Here is a 12,621-nt window from a genome sequence, read left to right as displayed (position 1 = left end):
TAGCATGTTCATTAAAAAGGATGCTCGTAAAATATCATCTTCTTGATTACTTTTTTTTTTTTCACACCGTTCATGTGCTTCACTATTCCAATTGCTAATAACCTAAATTTGTCATCTTATTTTCAATTATCTCAACTTGTCCATTTTGCAATGCAATAGAGTATTGCTCTGTCAATAGTGGGCAATGGTCAATTTATTAATTTTTCAAATATTTATAACTAAAGAGGTGGTCTTTTATCAAAAAAAAAAAAGAAGAAAGAAAGCAAAACAGTGGTCCCTATGTTGCATAAATAACAATAGCTACCTCTTGTCTTGCAAGCTGTTGTCAATAATGCAACAATATCATCCACTCGTATTACTGTTCATTAATGGAGGAATGATCCATACAATCATGGCTAGAGCTGCAATATGGTCAACATAATTCATATGGATCCAGTTCTCTACATGATAGTAGGTTATAAAACGAGGGTGGATGGAAGAGGAGCTTGCAGTAATGGAGTCCATATCTAGCAAAAAAAGTTTAATTAGATTACATTAGTAGAATTAATGGTCTACATAAGGGGCTTATATGCAACATATTCTTTCAAGGATTTCATATAAAAAATAGTTATGTCAACCTCGAGTTGCTGCCAGCAATTAGTTTGTCAATATCAATTCAAATATATCATAAGAATTTTTAAAAATAACACAATATATAAAGATAAGATTTTTATATAAATGTCACAGTTAATTCACACGAGAGGCCAATAGAAAGTCGGTCAATAATTACGTGACAAGGATTTGCATGGGCGTATAAGAAGTCTGAACAAATTTCGGCAAATATATGCCGATTAAAGTCCGCTGAACGGTGTACGGACTCCGGTGGAGGCTATCTTAGGTTTTTTGTCTTTCCGTCTCGCCTGTCCTGCGCCCAAAACCATTGCGGGGTTCAAGGGCTTCGTCACTCCACGGGGCTCAACCTTCCTCCGATCTCGGACGCTAGGATTTAGCGATGTGCGATTGCTATTCTCTAGCTCCTTTGTCGCACGAATTCGGAACCCTAGCTCCAAGAATCCGTGGAAACGAGCTCTCAGGACGGATCAATGATCGAATCCTTGCACACCGGTGGAATTCACGCGACTCGGATCGAGAAACCAATCGACAAGGTAGAATCTTGTCTCAATATATCTTGAGAGATGGTTTCAAGCCAAGAAGCAGTAGTACTGGGCTTTCAAGAAAGGCTTCTGGTGGATTTCTTGGAACCTCTAAAAACTGCGGTGCCGCGCGAATTAGATCGAATTCTGAAGGTATTAGCGGTAATTCAGGTGATAACAAGCCCAGGAAGTACGAATCATTTGATGAATTCGTTGACCGACGGTCGAGCAGTAAAGATGGCTTGAATCCGGCAACTGAATCAGGGGATAAGCAAGAAAGTTCGAATATTGGTGATTCGGTCCCATCAAGTTTCGATTTTCTTGAGTTGAAGAGGGAGTTAGAGAAAGAGGAAAAAGAGAAGGGCATGGAAGATCTAAAGGAGGATGAGTTGATTCGTTCTGAAGGTCCGGGGATTGACACATTGAATCACGAGGAAGTGGAAGGTCTTGTTGGGCAGCTGGGCGTGAAAGGTGGAAGGAAGCTGATGAGAAGATCGAATTTATTAGCGAAGCAGGTGATTAGCATTCAATCTGCTCGTAGTTTGGGATTTGTCTCGCAGCTCTGGGTGGACACGAGATCAGTAAGTGAGGTGTTATTATTCAAACAATTTTCGTGAAGAAACAATTTAGATCTTTTCATTTTTTTTGTCAACAAATGAGATGCATTCACTGGCTGGCAACAGGTGTGTTAATATTCAAATTCAATTAAAAAATGGTGATGGAAGTATTCCAACTTGTACACATGCTTTAACTTTTAATTTTCTTTTCCGAAACTTGTCATGAATGATGGTCATATGTCAGCAGATTTTTTCATCTATGTTGTTCTGTTATCTTCTTAGTCATCATATTTTCCTTCTGCTTGCAATACAGATTTATAAAGGAAGCCACTGAGGCTGCTTTTTGAGGTTCACTCACTTATTTTTTTTTCTATTCTTGAAAATTTAATTCAGTGGGTCGTAGTTTTGGTTGAAGTGAGGCCAAATTTGCTATCTGGAGAAATTGAAAAGTTTTTTCTTGAGGATATATGTCAGGTAAATTTTTAATTGAACACGTGCTACTGCTTTGTGTGATGTTGCATGGAGCATAACTGCTTTTTTACCATTGTGTTCATAAAGAATCTAAAGGTCTTCCTTGATCCATTCATAAAAAATGTAATATTTCTGCACAGAGTTTCAATCCACAAGGACCTTCCAGGTCAGTCCATGATTGGTAGTTGGTTTGTTCCATGCTGCCTTAGGGACATGTTTAGAGTCTAGATTTATTTAAGAAAAGGTGTTATTGGTACAACAATAGTTTCATAAAAACAAACATGAGAATAGTTCCACTGGGTGACTTTAAAATAACAATATACTCCAAAAAAATCAATAAGATCTTCTCTAAGGGAACCTCAATGGTATTGCGATGGGTAATTACAAAGCTGTCAGTACAAGTTAATTGAGTTAGATCAGTCAACACATCAGAAGGATCATGAAACATAGATTTCATAATTTTTGCATCCAGAAAGTCATATAATTATGACAATTTTTTTAAAGCAGTTTTTTATAGATTGTATAGTTTTACATGATTATTTGGTTTATATGACATTGGTAGTTCATCTCCTTAAGCAACAGGATATGCGAAATCTGGGCTCTTTCTAGAGCATCTTGATTCAATAGCAGCAGTACATCTTGTCAGTTGTACAGACAGATATTTTTGTTTATCATATATCTGATATGGTCATGTTACATTATTTGCAGATAGGGGATGTTGTGCTTGTCAAGGATGAGAGCGTGATGGAAAATGAACTTAAAATGATAGGCCTGGAGACATTGGTATGTCAGTTTGTTTTCCTAAATAGAACTCAATATTTATGAGCCTCAGATTTTTTTTCACTGGCAAGTAGCAGTATTAGATACTGAACCAACATTGTCCAAGGAATTCTGCAGTGCTAAATTATCCTTTGAGACTCTTTCTGATTTCATTGTATTTTGTAACAAAATTATCTTATGCATTTTGTGACTTTTCCTTGTGACTATCACCTGTCACTTCCGTAATTCTTTCTGCTGCATTTAGGTGACCAGGATATTCTTTGCCCAATTGTTGATATTGTTATTCCGTTACATGTTAATGGTATATTTAAGATTTTCTTCGGATATGATAGTTTGTGTAGTTGGACAGTCAAACCTGCTTTGGTGCTCCATCCCAGGGATTCATTCTGCTTCTCATATCCAATTTAGTTATTTCATTCCTGCTTCTGGTTGTTCCTTGTACTGATAAAGGGATGAAGTTTGATGCACTTATAAAATGGTCTACTTGATAGAGATTTAGCACATAGAAAGTAGGGGTGGCAATCGGATCGGGTCAGGCATAAACAGGTCGGGTCAAATACAGGTCGGGTCAGAAAACTATAAATCTGAACCCGACCTGTTTATTAAACGGGTCAGGAATTGCAAACCTGAACCTGACCTGTTTATTAAACAGGTAACCCGACTCGACCCGTTTAACCTGTTTAATAAACAGGTAACCTGTTTACCCAACCCGACCCGACCTGTTTAACCTGTTTGCCCAACCTGACCCGTTTAACCTGTTTATACCTGTTTAATCTGTCCAACCCAACCTGTTTAACCTGCCCAACCCGACCTGTTTAGACCCGTTTAACCTGTTTAGACCTGTTTAACCTGTTTAACCCGTTTAACCTGTTTAACCCGTTTAACCTGTTTAGACCTGTTTAATCTGCCCAACAGTTAAACGGGTTAAACGGTTTAAACGGGTCAGACATCTAAAATCCGTATCCGACCCAATTAATAAACAGGTTAAACGGGTCGACCTGTTTACGACCCGAACCTGTTTAGGCCAAACCCAAACCTGTTTATGGCGGGTCGAACACGGGTCGGGTTGGCGGGTCGGGTCATATTTTGCCACCCCTAATAGAAAGGAAGTGGATGCTTTTTGTCAAACAAAGTAGTATTAGCAGAATGGTTGAGGCTTGATGGATCGATATTCTGAAGGCTTAATCATGGCATTGATTTTTTTAGTAAAACAATGGAAAGACCTAAAGCCATGCATGTTGGCGTAACCTTTTGTCAGAGAATAGTTTCTTTTCTTTGATATCCCTTGAAATCAAATTTCATAATTCTGTATGGGCTGAACATGATTGGAAGGTTCTTTTCCTAACTGTATTAAATAATGATTGGACAAATAGTGAAATTTTAATGATGATGTCATGGATTGTTAAATAAAGGTTTTAATACTTCAGTTCCGTGTCAGTTTGGTCCAATCCCAGCCTAAAAAATTCAACAAAAGAACAGAAGACATCCACATAAAAACATGAAACAAGAAAAATTAAAGTGGGTGAATTTACTTAACTTTATGCGTCATGCAATGGGATAACCAAGAAGATAGTAATTTGAAAGTTTGAACCGCCTTTGTTTTTTAGGTTTTTCAAATGACTTGATCCAAGCTGATTTGATGACATCCATCTCAACTGAATTCTTACAATTATAACCTGAGTCGAGCTATTTATTTAGTTCAAACTCAGCTCATTCAGTTCCCAGGTCAAGATGGGTAACATCAGGCCTCTGCAGGTTTTGGCTTTGTTATTAGCCTTCACATGCAGGTGCCTGCACTCAACAAGATATCCATGGTTGGTGGATAGTTATGATTCCAGCAAATGCCAAATTCAAGAGGGAGCACTTGATGGATGACCATGATCCATCAAGCAAGGAAATGTTTTGTACGGGGAATGCACATGACTACTTTGATAGGAAAAGAATGTGGAGATAGTCATGAGGGGTGAGGAAACTCTTGTTATTTCTTTCTTTATTTCTTTTTTTTTTTGGTTCCATAGAACAGGGTGAGAGAGATTTTATTTTTCATAGAATGATTGAAAGAGTTGCTAAGCCTTAATTTTTTCCTTTTTTTATTTTAAAGCAGTATTTTCTCATCTTCCTAAATAAAAATAGATAAGATACAATATATTCGTTTTTTCTCTCCTCTATTCTTTATATATATTTTGTACATATGTTGAGACCTGAGTTAGTTCCTATCATTTGGGTTATTTCCTTGAACGGTTATTGGATCGTATATTAAAGCCATGTTGCAAACTGTTACATATCATCATTGTATAGTTGTCTTCAAATTTGTCATTTATATGCAAATCATCTTTCATGTCTATTTGTATCAAAATGCATATATATTGGAATTAGGCATTTAATTACTTGTTCGATACATAATTTCCAAGTGTGGAAGTTTGGTCCTTTGGTATATTCAATTACATTTCTGCTGTGGTATTTCTTCAAGGAAATTAATTTTTCTTGTCCTTATCAAAAGATATTGGTTTTGAGCCTGTGGAAAAGTCAATTTGTTCTGATGAATATTCAAATCATGTTCTTCAGTTTGTTGCACAGCTTTGTAGGATTTCTATTTTGGTACTTTAATAGCGACTCCGTGTTCGATAGCCCGACCGTAGTTATGTTAATTGTGGTTACATCCATAAGTAGCTTGGTCCATCTTTATTCCATTTCATATATGTCTGAGGATCCGCATAGCCCTCGATTTATGTGTTATTTATCCATTCCTACCTTTTTTATGCCAATGTTGGTGACTGGAGATAACTCTCTTCAATTATTCCTGGGATGGGAGGGAGTAGGTCTTGCTTCATATTTGTTAATTCATTTCTGGTTCACACGACTTCAGGCAGATAAAGCAGCTACAAAAGCTATGCCTGTCAATCGAGTAGGTGATTTTGGATTAGCTCCTGGGATTTCGGGTCGTTTTACTCTCTTTCAAACAGTAGACTTTTCAACCATTTTTGCTCGTGCTAGTGCCCCCAGAAATTCATGGATTTTTTGCAATATGAGATTGAATGCCATAACTCTGATTTGTATTTTACTTTTTATTGGTGCTGTTGGGAAATCTGCACAGATAGGATCGCATACTTGGTCACCCGATGCAATGGAGGGTCCCACTCCCTAAAAGCCTTTAGCATATTGGCCATCTAGGACACTTCCTTATTAGAGAACTCCTTGTTATATCATATTGAGTTTTATGTAAAAAGATGAAAACCGTTCTATAATTTATACCATGGCCCAAACTTATAATTTAGTATAAAATTTCTGATAGCTGCAGCTTGCTAGGTAAAATGTTTGCTACCCTTTCTGCTTATATAATATTAGTACAAGAAATCAGAAGTAAAGAAACATCTAAAAGTATTAGGAGAATTAGATTTTCTTTATATTTTGCATAGAAATGCTCATAGAATTTTTATTTATTGTTTTTCATCCCCAGATTCAATTTTTTTTGCTATAAAGCCTGCAACTTTTTTTCTTTCTTTATTAGGTGTTTAGCCATTACATTATTTAACATGACATTGTTGTTCCTTTACTTGAAAACAGTGTTGGTTGAGATGGTGTTTTGCGTTTTAGCTATCAAAAGAAATGCTTACCATGTGTTGTTTGTTAGGTAGGATATAATGTTGTTACGTCAGGTGGGCGCAGTGTCGGCAAGGTGCGTTTCAGTCTTTAATATTCATGTGGTGATGAACCATTGTTACATTCATTTAGTTTCTTGTGTATAAGAGTTGCAAATTTTCTTCTGCATTACTATTGTTTTAACATTCTTCTTTATTTTTAAGGTCCGTGGCTACACTTTTAATATAAATTCAGGATCTATGGAGTCACTTGAGTTGGACCCGTTTGGCTTTTCTATCATCCCATCTAGTTTGGTAGCTTAATAAAACCTTTCTTCTATTACATTTATACGTAAAACTGCATGTTTGAATGTAAATGTAACTGTATTTTCTCTTTCACGCAGGTGAGTACTTACTGTTTGTTTGTAGAGGATGTGCTTGAAATAGTGTCAGACACTGTTGTAGTGCATGAACATGCTACTTCTCGAGTACAAAGATTAACAAAGGTATATATTTCTTCATTTCTGCTCCCAAGCCTGTTGACTGAATGTTTTATCAGCATAAATAATACCAGACAAGCCTTTGACTGCGAAACAATGATAATCATTATTGAAGTGCGTACAGCTGCATCATACCTAATTCAGCATGATAACTTGATAAAAGCTCTATGCTTTCCGCATGATAACTTATAGAAGCTCTATGCTAGGTACCAAAATGATGTAATTCTCTAGGGAACATGATTGCTATTTGCCAGGAGAAATGGTACAGGGAATGAGGGAGTTAGGAAGCAGGTTGGTTTGTCTTATACACCTCCAAACCAAAGTAGACGAAATTCACTCTATACATAAAACATGTGTAAAAGTGTCTATAACTTGACATGATTTTCTCATTTTATATGAATCTGTTTATGTACCATAAAAGCTTCCAGTCATTGTTATCTGAAGTCTGAACCTTGGAACCTACTTAAATTTAAATCTTCTAAGCATGCTTACACGTGCACTTCTAATCAGTCTAGATATCCATCAGCTTTGTGCTTTACCAAAAATTATTTAGAAAAGGGATCAAAAACCGCCCAAGAGAACTGATAATCCAAGTAAAATAAGTAGTTTGAAAAATTAATTCCATCAGTATAACTCTGGGCAATGTGCTCTACTACAAAATGAAAACCAGTCAAACTCCTGTGATGAAAAAATGCTGCAAGGATCCAATTTAGCTTCAAATATAGAAGTTATATGCTTTTCTTTAGTAAACATGCTTCCAGAAAAAAAAAACCTTAAGATTAATTTTGTCATGTCCTGAAATTATGACCAATTGATTGTTGATGCGGGCTTTTTAACATGCCTACAGTAGAATGACCCAAATATAATTCAAGATTGTGCTAGATATATTTGTATTAGGGTTTTGTGTTATTTAAATAGGAGTATTATTTATATTTAAATATGGAAAACTAATTTTAAACAGCTAAAACAGTCTAATCCCAAAACTAATTACATAAAATAAAAGAGCAGAATTTTCCTGCTTTTTCAGACTTGAAGCCATTGTTGTCCTGAACAATAAAAATATGATAATTATTTTTAAAAAAAGGAGAGAATGTTGAGCACTAAAATCAACTCCAAGCTAGATGGTAACACCATCAAAAGAATTTCTATAAATAAAATTACACCTTTGGAAAGGTAACCAACCTTGTCTACCTGAACATACCATATCCTTGATTTCTTACCTTGGTTTATGGACATATACCTGAAAAGAATATGAGGTATAACCTTATTCATCAATTACAGTGCTCTTTTTACTAAAATCAACGTAAAAGATAAGACTAGAAATTATAACTTGAGGTCCACTTGGACTGTGCAATGAATATCTGATCCTAGTCTTGTCTGATTCCCTTGGTTTTGGATTTTAATCCCATTTCAATTGCTTCTTTAATGCAGGAATTCATCAAAATGGGGGCATCTGTGATTTTTCTTTATTTTTTTATTTTTTGATAGCAGATTTTGTTGGCCATGATCATAAGCTGTCACATGTTTCTCGTCTTCACATGGAAACCTGGGAAAACCATCTTGCATAAACAACTAAATATTGACTCTAGATGCTTCATGGTTGGCTCTTGCTTGGTTGATTCTTTTGTACTCAGCATTAATAGATCTGTATGGATTTTGTTAATGTGATGGCAATTTTTGCTTTAAAATGATCGTCTTTCCATCAATTATTTTCTCATAGATGGCAGCGTTGTCACCATTTAGCAATCCTTTAAAAGTGCTTATTTGGACGAGTTGAATCTTATATAGGATTTTGTAACATTCTTGCTTGTCATATTCTTATTGCTGATGAATGAGTTACTCGTATGTGAGTTTAATGTCAAACAAATAAATAAATAATCATTCTCTTGTGATGACCCTAATGTTTCGCTTATGGAAGAGTCAGAGAAGTAGAAAAGCTCTGTTTCTTTGATTTTAGACTTTCTTGACCTTACGGATGACAATTGGAATGAAAATGGAAGAGAAAAAAGAATACTTGATCAGATGATATTATGCATCCTTTCCAATGCTTTAAATTATTGTTTATGGAACTTTTATTGTGTCACTATAGTGTGCAGCATAAACATATTTATCTGTTTCTGTTCTGGGGTGTTTATCTGCTTGAGTCGATCTAGGTGCCTATTTCTGATCCATGCACTGCTTTTCTGAATAGCAACCGTTTATCATCAGTTATTGCAGTCTCCATATACTTTTTACTTCTTGCAACAAAACGTGTTATAAGCATTAATGCAGTTTCACTGCTGTTTCATCCTAGGGGTTCCATTCCTAAGGTCTTAATTGCTCATGTAGTTGGCTTCTTATGAGCTGTTGAAGGGGCAGTATATGTGCTCGTTGGTAGTTGATGTTTCTCATTATTCGGTTGCATTGCTTTATCCATTGAGAGGAGCTGCAATAAAATTTTCACTTATAAAACCATTATTCAAAGTTTGAAGTGAAATGATATTTTGTTTGTTGTAGGGTATTTGGGATACTCGAAGGGTGGATATATCCAGAGATGAGATAGGTGAGGATCCTGATTTTGGAAGAAGAAGAGCATGGTCAGTTCACAGTCAAAGCAGTAACAAAACTTTTACCCGCCAGAAGTTCCCTCGGAAAATGAGAGATGTAGAGGATGATTGGGACCTTCCAATGGACTATTAACAAGGTTTACTATTTTTACATTATTAGATTTTTTTTCTTATCATCTTTTATCTGATGTATACTTGAGTTATTTTTTACATGCTTTGATAATAATTAACAAATATGATTTTCCATGTGTCCATTTATTATTGTTACAAGATTGTTAACTAATATTGTCTTGTATCAGTAGACATCTGTACTTATTGTACAAAATGTTTGATACTGAAGCAAAGGTGCTTGCCGTTTTCTTTTGTATTGCATGTCCACGTCAAATGTGATGGTGACTTGGCAGAAACACGAAATATTTTTCTTAGTATGATGGAGGAGTGACAAAGGGACCTGCCACTGAATCTTATTTATCATGTTTTGTATTAGGACACAGAATGGTAAGCGGTCACTATATTGAAATATGAAATTTAGATGTTATTATTATTAGGGAACTATGGAGAACATGTCATCTCATTTTTCATATAGGGACCTAACATGATTGTATGGTCACTAAATAAAATTTTAATTTTAATTCGATATAATTAGTGAGTTACAGACTTATTACTAAATAAATATGAAAATTTCGGTCATATATAATTAATGAATGATATAGGACCTTGTCATCGAATTCCATTTCTCATGTTTTATAGTGATTTCGAAGTGATTCTGTCCTCGCTGTGTAGAATCATGAAATTTGGACTTCCTTGCAACTAGTGAACTAAAGGCCATGTCATCATCCCATTTTGATTATAGAAGGATTCCATGATTAGTATAAAAAAATATTTCGGTCTTAATATAATTAATAAACCATAGTGAGACATGTCATAAATCTTATTTCCCATTTACGTAGTAACCTTAGATTGATTTTCTAGTGATTTTGTTTATGGACACCATATCGAAATATGAAATCTGGGTCTTGATATAATTAATGACCTAAGAGACGCCAACCAGCCTTAGCCTAATTGGTGGTTGGTACCTGCGACGTCTAAATCTCAAACCATGTCGGAAGCATTTTAAATAATAAATAATATAATAATATAATTTTGGTTGGTTTTTAAAATTTTTTGCTTATTAATTTAAAATATAATTATAATTCTTCATTCTAAACGTGCATCTGCACATAAATTGTATGGAGAGCATAGTTCTTTCGGGAAGGTGATTTTCCAATATTTAAATAATAGACGGGACTCATGAAATAATAGACGGGATATGGTGCTTCTTAGTAAATCTAGATAAGGACAGTATCAAGCTTTTGTATTTTTACATGAGGACAGGATCAGAATCTTGTGTTTTGAAACATGTTGAAAACCTTATGTCTTTTAATATTAATTATCAATTAATATAACATTTTGAAAATAAAACAGGTAATCACACGGAAAGATATAAAAACAAACATATTCTACATAAAAGGAGAATATATTTTATAGCCAACAAATAATTATATTCTATATAAAAAAATATTTTTTTGCTATATTTTATAGCAAATAAATAAAAAGTATTTAGAATGAATGGCCCATGCAGGTCTCGAACCTGCGACCTTCGCGTTATTAGCACGACGCTCTAACCAACTGAGCTAATAGGCCAGGTTGAATGCTTAGGTGTGATCAAGATTAAAAGAGCATTTAGGTTTTATTAATGTGTAAATAGTCCATGCAGGTCTCGAACCAACTGAGCTAATTGGCCGTGTTAAGTTACAAAATGACCGCATCATGTAATCTCTTTTCAACTTATAGCTAGCGTACAATCTAACCCATCCTAGCCAACATGAAAATCCCAACTTGGCAACTAGATAACCACCTATCACATTTTATTGAAACCAGTCTTCAATTTAGATGAACCTTACACTTTTACGCATATTAGATCCCAATTTTGCAACTAGATGCCCTTATGCTTGTCACATTCTATTGAAACCAGAGCTTTGATTGGGATGAGACTCTTATAAACACGACTTTTTTTTGCTACTCAAGTAGTACGGAACTAAAGTGGTTCCTGCCCCATCCACCCCCTAATAGTACCCTCTAATGGGAAGGGTCGTGCGGAGAAATTTTGGCGGGGCTCTCAATGAAAACACTAACTGTTAGAGCACAGAAATGGACGGCCCCCATTACGAGATATTGTCCGCTCTAGAAAAGGGTCACGTAGGTACTTCACCCCCACACGGTTTTGTCCCTTCGGTGCGACCTTCGCCGCTATCAAAAGGGCCCTCGCAAAGGAAATGGAATGAGATCCTTATAAGCACGACCTTTTTCCGCTACTCAAGCAGTAAGGGACTAAAGTGGTTCCTGCCCTATCTGCCCCTCAATAGACCTTATCATTTCTATTGTTATATTCCAATTGTTATCATACTTGTCATAACACCAGCCATTCTAGTTATAAATGTGGATGGTGCTCTAATATTAGGATCCTTTCGCCTCAACACTATTAAAGATGGAAAATTTCATGTTGAATGAACATAAAAGCATATTAAAAGCTTGCTTGTACAAGATGACTTGATTAGTAAAGTTTATGAAGGCCTTGGTTCTACTTTGGGACAAAAGAAGGATAACTATGCTGACCGACCAGAAGATGCTATTAAGAATCAGAAATTTCGAGGTACCATCTTCTGTATCCAAGTTTATAAGGTCTATCATATCTAGGTTTACTGTGCATGGTAGGGGAAGGTGGGTTTGGTTCTGTCAGCCCAAGTGCCCCCCATGGACGAGCAACCCATGTTGTGCCCCACCATTATTTCAATATGCCATCTTTGTGTTATATAACGATGCAACAAACCATCCGATGTTCGATAAAATGAACCTATTAAACTAGGAGATGCATAGGGTTTGATTCCTGATTTGTTGCTATGGATGCCTATCATTTCTTCCTGTTAGAGTTGGCCTTTGATGCTTGCAGAGGGAAAAAGAAAGCCCCTGCTGCATCTTGTGGGTTGCAAAGTGCAGCTATTGCGTTGCCCTCTTGA

The 12,621-nt window shown here is 35.7% G+C and overlaps 1 protein-coding gene and 1 non-coding gene across 4 annotated transcripts; one reads left to right on the top strand and one right to left on the bottom strand.

The window, feature by feature from the left end:
• The first annotated feature begins 817 nt into the window (after positions 1 to 817).
• Positions 818 to 11,283, top strand: LOC120109487 (uncharacterized). 3 transcript variants are annotated; one of them, XM_088702508.2, is made up of 8 exons: positions 818 to 1,714; positions 2,084 to 2,164; positions 2,870 to 2,944; positions 6,573 to 6,617; positions 6,745 to 6,834; positions 6,924 to 7,025; positions 9,516 to 9,702; positions 9,970 to 11,283. In XM_088702508.2, exons 1-7 carry the CDS (start codon positions 992 to 994, stop codon positions 9,696 to 9,698), a joined length of 1,299 nt encoding a protein of 432 aa, XP_088558634.1. In that variant the 5' UTR covers positions 818 to 991; the 3' UTR covers positions 9,699 to 9,702; positions 9,970 to 11,283. The 3 variants fall into 3 exon arrangements, with proteins under 3 accessions (XP_088558634.1, XP_038979167.2, XP_038979168.2); XM_039123239.3 differs by having other exon boundaries at positions 9,516 to 11,283; XM_039123240.3 differs by lacking the exon at positions 2,084 to 2,164 and having other exon boundaries at positions 9,516 to 11,283.
• TRNAI-AAU (transfer RNA isoleucine (anticodon AAU)) lies at positions 11,175 to 11,248 on the bottom strand. Its single transcript has one exon. It is a non-coding gene; the product is annotated as a tRNA-Ile (tRNA).
• Positions 11,284 to 12,621: the final 1,338 nt, after the last annotated feature.

This window comes from Phoenix dactylifera, chromosome 8 (genome assembly GCF_051530095.1).
Source record: "Phoenix dactylifera cultivar Ajwa chromosome 8, Ajwa_hap1_PhDact_Kaust_v1.1, whole genome shotgun sequence".
In the NCBI taxonomy this organism is placed as follows: Eukaryota; Viridiplantae; Streptophyta; class Magnoliopsida; order Arecales; family Arecaceae; genus Phoenix; species Phoenix dactylifera.
The sequence above is the reverse complement of the archived record's forward strand: the minus strand, read 5'-3'. Positions and strand labels throughout refer to the sequence as shown.

Bases quoted from the DNA above. Each gene is read 5' to 3' on its own strand.
- LOC120109487 (XM_088702508.2), top strand. From the start codon at position 992: ATGTGCGATTGCTATTCTCTAGCTCCTTTGTCGCACGAATTCGGAACC. The intron at 1,715-2,083 runs GTAAGTGAGGTG...AATTTAATTCAG, and splicing joins TCTGGGTGGACACGAGATCA to TGGGTCGTAGTTTTGGTTGA. The intron at 6,835-6,923 runs GTAGCTTAATAA...TCTTTCACGCAG, and splicing joins CTATCATCCCATCTAGTTTG to GTGAGTACTTACTGTTTGTT.